Raw genomic sequence first — 6,032 nt, 5'->3', positions numbered from 1 at the left:
GGGAAGTAGTATTTCCGGGTCACTTCGGTGGGCCGGGTTTCCGGGTCACCTGGAGGGTGCTCTCGCCATGGGGACCGGGAAGGGTTCGGGCCCGGAGCTGCCGGACGTCCGCAGCTGGAAGATCGAGGGGACCCCGCTGGAGCTGGTGCAGGAGAGGTTGCGGAGACGGGGCCTGAGGGACCCGTGGGCCCGGTGGGTGACCTGAGGGAGTGTGGGCCGGTCCCGTCAGTGGCGCTGTCACCTTGGCGCAGGGATAGCCACCGCTGCTCAATGTGGATGGTCACCCTAAAGTTCCACCCCCAACCCCCCATCCCCCCCACACCCCCCATCCCCCCCACACCCCCCATCCCCCCCACACCCCCCATCCCCCCCACCCCCCCCACCCCCCACACCCCCCACCCCCCACACCCCCCACCCCCTCCACCCCCACCCCTCCATCCCCCACCCCCCCACCCCCTCCAACCCCCCCACCCCCTCCAACCCCCCCACCCCCTCCAACCCCCCCACCCCCTCCAACCCCCCCACCCCCTCCAACCCCCCCACCCCCTCCAACCCCCCCACCCCCTCCAACCCCCCACCCCCTCCAACCCCCTCACCCCTCCAGCCCCCACCACCTCTACCCCCACCCCTCCACCTCCACCCCCCACCTCAACCCCACCCCCCCCCAAAGGGCCACTCGTGTCCTTCAGGGGAGGGAGTCTCCTCCACCCTTGACCTGATCTGGGCCGGCATGTCACCTCTGCACTGCGCTCGACTCTTAAGTGCCCCCCGAATGTCAGTGTCCACTGCGATGTCTGTCAGGCGCGGTGTTAGGCTGAAGCCTTATTTGTCTGATTTTTTTTTAGGGATGTAGAATATCCCAGGGCACTTTTTTTTAAAACAAGAAGAGCGTGCACCCGGGTCCTGGCCAATGTTTAACCCTCAATGATCATCGAAGAACATAACAGGTTTTGATGGCTTCATTGCTGTAGTGGGGTCTTTCGATGTGTACTAATTGGCAGCCATATGCACATTACAACAGGGGCTACAGTTCAGATTTATTTCTTTGGCTATGAAGTGTTTTGGCGCCATCTGAACTGGTTTGTGGCAGTGTTTATATTTCACCCAAAACGCCTCCTGCACAATGTTATCTAACCCCATTATCCATCCTGCTGTTGCTCTCTTGTGCTTGTCTAGCTTCCCCTTAAATACCAGGATAACAAAATGTGAGGCTGGATGAACACAGCAGGCCCAGCAGCATCTCAGGAGCACAAAAGCTGACGTTTCGGGCCTAGACCCTTCATCAGAGATACTGTATCACTGATACAATTCCCCTTAAGTACCTCCTGTTTTCCCTTTGAAACCAGGTTCCACATTCTTACCAAATAAAAACAGGAAGAACTGCAGATGCTGTAAACCAAGGACAAAAACAGAAGTTGTTGGAAAAGCTCAGCAGGCTTGAGTCTAGTTTTCCCAGCTTCCATCAGTTCTGAGGAAGGGTCACCGGACTCAAAACATTAACACTGACTTTTTCTTCACAGATGCTGCCAGACCTCCTGAGCTTTTCCAGCAACTTCTATTTTTGTTCCACATTCTTACGACTCTCTTGGTATAGAAGTTTCTCATGAATTATCTTTTGGATTGTTTAGTTGTACTATGTTTCTTAGTTTGGGTCTTCCCCACAGTTAATCAATGAAAATCTTGCAAAATCTTTCTTTGACTCTTCCTGATGGTTATTACCCCCATTTTTGGTAGCAATTTGTAAATCCCTTTTTCATCCACTCCAGTGCATTTAAGTCTTTATAATGTGGAGAGCAGAAATCTGTACAGTAATCTTGTGTGTGTGTTCTGGTCAAGATTCCAATTAAGTTTAGCATGTGTTCTCTGCTTTTCAATCATTTTTGAATTCTTTTACAGTATATGGATGCTGCAGGCTAGGCCAACAATTACTGTCCCTCTCTAATTGCCCTGGAAGAAGGTGGTGGGGAACAGTTTTATTTAACTGATGCAACACTTGGGATGTACTTAGTGCAGTAAGGATGGGATTTCTAGGATTTTGATCCAATGATACTGAGGGAATGGCAATATAGTTCCAAGTCAGAATGATGAATGACTTGGAGGAGAGCTTGCAGATGGTGGTATTCCCATGTATCCACTGTCCTCGTCCCTGTAGTTGGTAGAGATTGTGGGTTTGGAAACTGTTACGGAGGGAATCTTGATGAGTTGCTGCAGTGCTGCTCCTGTGCTTCAGTAGTGGAGAGTGTAAATGTTTATAATGGATGGGCTGCCAAGCTGGTGTTGTTTTGCCCTGTCAGGTATTCACATTTCTAGGTTCTGATTGTAATAATTGAAATTTTGTTTGGAACATTTTCAGTCAGTCAAGGTGCTGATTACTGAGCTGTTGTAAGCAGTTGCTATTTCTATTCCTAGCAGCAAGTACTAACTAGCTGAGTGTTTCATTTTGCCTTTCACCAGATACACTGAATTTATACCCAGTGAATGATTCCACCAGCATATTCTTGTGTTTAAAGTTTTTGAGAAGGCTTGTAGCTCAGGTTGTGGATGAGGTTGTTGATTTGTTCACCAGCTGGGCAGGTTGGTTTGCAGATGTTTCATCACCATACTAGGTAACATCATCAGTGCGCCTCCGATGAAGCATTGTTGGTCTGGCCTGCTTGTTATTTATGTGGTCCAGTCTGATGGGGTGGTTGGCTTCATTTCTACTATAGAGCAGAGCAGGTTGGTATATTGGGGTCTATTTTCATATGTTTATTGATGGAGTTACGGGCTGAGTACCAGATCTCTAGGAAATCCTGCGTGTATCTTTGGTAGGCTTCTCCTAAGATGGTTATGTTGTCCCAGTCAAATTGGTGGTTGTCTTTGTCTGAGTGTCTGGAAACGAATGATAGTTGGTTGTGTCTCTTGGTAGCTAGTTGGTGCTCATGTACCTAATAGCTATTTTACTCCTGCTCTGTCTGATGTTTGTGGCAATCCTCCGTGGAATTTTATACATAACATTGGTCCTGTTAGTTGTGGGTACGGGATCCTTTGTTCTTTTCAGTAGTTGTTGTAGGTAGCTGTGTGTAGACCCCATATACCAATCACTATGAAGCAGAAATGGATATGAAGCCAACTGCCACATCAGACCAGATCTCACAAATAACAAGCGGGACAGACCAACAATGCTGATTTGGAGGTTCACTGATGATGTTACCTACTATGGTGATGAAATATCTTCAAACTAAGCCACCAGCTCGGTGAACAAGTCAACAACCTCGTATTCTGGTGTCTTGCCCAGGTCACCCTTGACTGATCATTTGGGAAGTGGTTCCCAAGATTAGCAGTGAACTCACCCAAAGTTTAAGCTTTCAAACATAGCATTGCTACAACAGTAATCAGCAGTTGGAGCCCCCAAATGATTTTCCCTCTCCTAGCTGAAGCAGTTTGGCCAACTTTTTATTCCTAACACTACACTTGCTGGGATCAGCTAACTCAGCAGAGCCCCCGGGAATGGTTTGGCTCTGATACTCTGAAATTCTGTGGGCACAGAGATGGATTTATTATTGTGTGTCTGCCTATTGGGAATGAACATTGAAACTTCATACAACTGTGTGTTTATAAAAGTTTGGGAGTTTTTAAAAAAATATTTCTTGTGACATTGCTGGCAAGGTCAACATTTGTTCCTCATCCCTAATTTCCCTTGAAATGAGTAGCTTGCTAGGCCATTTCAGAGAAGAATGAATTACAGTGCCATTGGACTGGAGCCATACGTTGGCCATTCTAAGTAAGCATGGCAGATTTCCTTCCCCAAAACCGTGAATCATGGGCTTTTAATTATAGTCAATGACAGTTGTTACAGTCACTATTATCGAGAGTAGTTTTGAACATTGGTCTGGCCTGTGGATTACTAGTTGAGTGATATTAGACTATACTACCACCTCTCTCCCCACTGCCCTTAACAAACATACACAGGATCTTTACTCCTTTATGGTAGGGTGTGGAAGTGTCACAATCCAGAATCAGAAAAGACACAAGCCAACCTAGCTAAATCATTGAATGTTAAAGTCTCACCACTAGTGGTCCAAGAACCAATTCTTGTCAGATTAGTGATAACTAGGTGTAGAGCTGGATTAACACAGCAGGCCAAGCAGCATCAGAGGAGCAGGAAGGCTGACATTTTGGGCCTAGACCCTTCTTGGCAGAGCCAGGTCTATATGCAAGTCCAGTTATTTGATAATCACCTTGCCCTGGATATTGAAACCTGTGACCACAACAAAATGGCTTACATGCTGCTGGCCCTGGAGATAGAAAGCAAAATCAAAGGAAGGGCAGGACATGGTGCCAACCTGCATTAATAGGACATGAATGAGTAAGCAGGTGGTCAGTACTTTGTAGAGCATAAATGAGATGCTGTAGAAAGTTTTACTCAGACTTCAGAACACTACACTACAGGCAGGATATATGACCTTCAGATTGTGGTGAATCTGCTCTGCACTATGATACTAGAACAAAGAGGTTAAAATTTGAGGACAGGTTTTGTAAATGTGGATTGTGCTCGTTTGAATTTATCTGGTGACAAGTGATCTAATTGAATTCAAAATGTTAAAAGGATGTTTTTCTTAAGTTTCTGCCCGAAGGCAGGTTTGACCCACAATGTCCAATCTCTGCCATGAGTAGAGGAAGGAGGCAAGTCCTGATTCCAGCCCATCAGAACAGGAATCAAACCTCAAGCCACTAGCACACTGGCCATCCAGCTGTCTGAGCAGACCGACTCCCAAAGGAGTCAGAAAATCTGTGGTTAGGTGCACATTCACATGTTACAGTCTGGAGCTATGGACTACCATGGTGGAAGCTCCAGTTTTGTTCCATCCTGTGACTGACCAGGTGCATCTCCCAATCTTATTGCCTGCCATTGGGTATGTGTTGGCCAATCCATCTAGCCTGCACATCTTTGACTGAGAGAGGAAACAACAGAGTTCAAGTCTGATCCTTTTTAACCATTTTCTTTGTCTTGTATCCTAACAGCAATGAAGCCTGGCGGTTCAGCGGAGGCTTTCGTAAATCTATCACCTTCAGCGATATCTTCTTTCGAGGCTTCAAATGGGGATTTGCAGCATTTGTTGTGGCTTTAGGTGTTGAATATGCATTATTTTCTCCCAAGAAAAATGGAGGACATCACTAGTAAATGAAGACTGAAGAGCTTTGAAATTATGAAAAGCACTCAAACCTTTCCAGTCAGTGAGCTGTAACCAGTGCACAAGTCAAGAGGCAAATGTCTTTAAAGAATAAAATAATTAATTGAATCAGCACTGCTCTGCCGTGTTCCTTTTGAATCTTTTTTCACCATTGGTTTTAGCTCCCATTGCCAGTTTTCTCCTGAAGCTGGTGCCTGCCCTATGCTTGTTCCAGATGTGCTTTTATGTTGATTGAAAAGCACATGTGACATTTTCTCTGGTGTGCACACCCATGATTTATCCTTGGCCTTCTCTTTCTCATTTACCTGCTGCTCCTCAAATACATCATCAACAGATAATTCAGGTTCCACAACAAGAAGCCTCAGCATCACTTTTTCTTGATGCTTCCACTGTGCTGTCATTCTGCTTGTTGGATGCCCAGTATTGGATAAGGTCCAAGTACCTCTGATGAAATATTGGGAAGCCTTGTGAGCCATTGCCTCAAGGTGTCCTTAAATCATACAATGATAGCAGGCATTTGTAGCAAGTAATTAAGAAGGCCAATGGAATGTGGGAAAGTCTTGTATGACTGTGTGTGTACAATTTTGGTCTCATTTAAGGAATAATATTTGCATTAAAGGTTGTTCAAAGAATCATTAGTTTGTGGTAGTTTTAATGAGGAACGGTGGAGTGGGTTGGACCTGTACTCTTTAGAGTTGAGAAGAATGAAAGGTGATCTTGAAATGTAAGATTCTGATGGGACTCTGATAGGGTAAATGCTAAAAGGATCTACGTGGAGGGAATCTAGAACTGCGGCATAGATTAAAAATAAGGGGTCTCCCACTTCGAGTAAGATGAGGAGGAATTTCTTTTGGAGGC

The 6,032-nt window shown here is 45.9% G+C and overlaps 1 protein-coding gene across 1 annotated transcript; it reads left to right on the top strand.

Moving 5' to 3' along the window:
- On the top strand, window positions 1-5,288 carry ndufb3 (NADH:ubiquinone oxidoreductase subunit B3). Its single transcript, XM_059647087.1, has 2 exons — window positions 1-192; window positions 5,005-5,288. The coding sequence occupies exons 1-2, from the start codon at window positions 68-70 to the stop codon at window positions 5,159-5,161; spliced, it is 282 nt and encodes a 93-aa protein (XP_059503070.1). The 5' UTR covers window positions 1-67; the 3' UTR covers window positions 5,162-5,288.
- Window positions 5,289-6,032: the final 744 nt, after the last annotated feature.

This window comes from Stegostoma tigrinum, chromosome 7 (genome assembly GCF_030684315.1).
Source record: "Stegostoma tigrinum isolate sSteTig4 chromosome 7, sSteTig4.hap1, whole genome shotgun sequence".
In the NCBI taxonomy this organism is placed as follows: Eukaryota; Metazoa; Chordata; class Chondrichthyes; order Orectolobiformes; family Stegostomatidae; genus Stegostoma; species Stegostoma tigrinum.
Note: the sequence above shows the minus strand (reverse complement) of the source record. Positions and strands in the feature narration are given on the sequence as shown.

What these genes read in the sequence shown, in the direction of transcription:
- ndufb3 (XM_059647087.1), top strand. Translation starts at nt 68, where the DNA reads ATGGGGACCGGGAAGGGTTCGGGCCCGGAGCTGCCGGACGTCCGCAGC. An exon ending in CTGAGGGACCCGTGGGCCCG is followed by an intron (nt 193 to 5,004) that starts GTGGGTGACCTG and finishes GTATCCTAACAG; the next exon opens with CAATGAAGCCTGGCGGTTCA.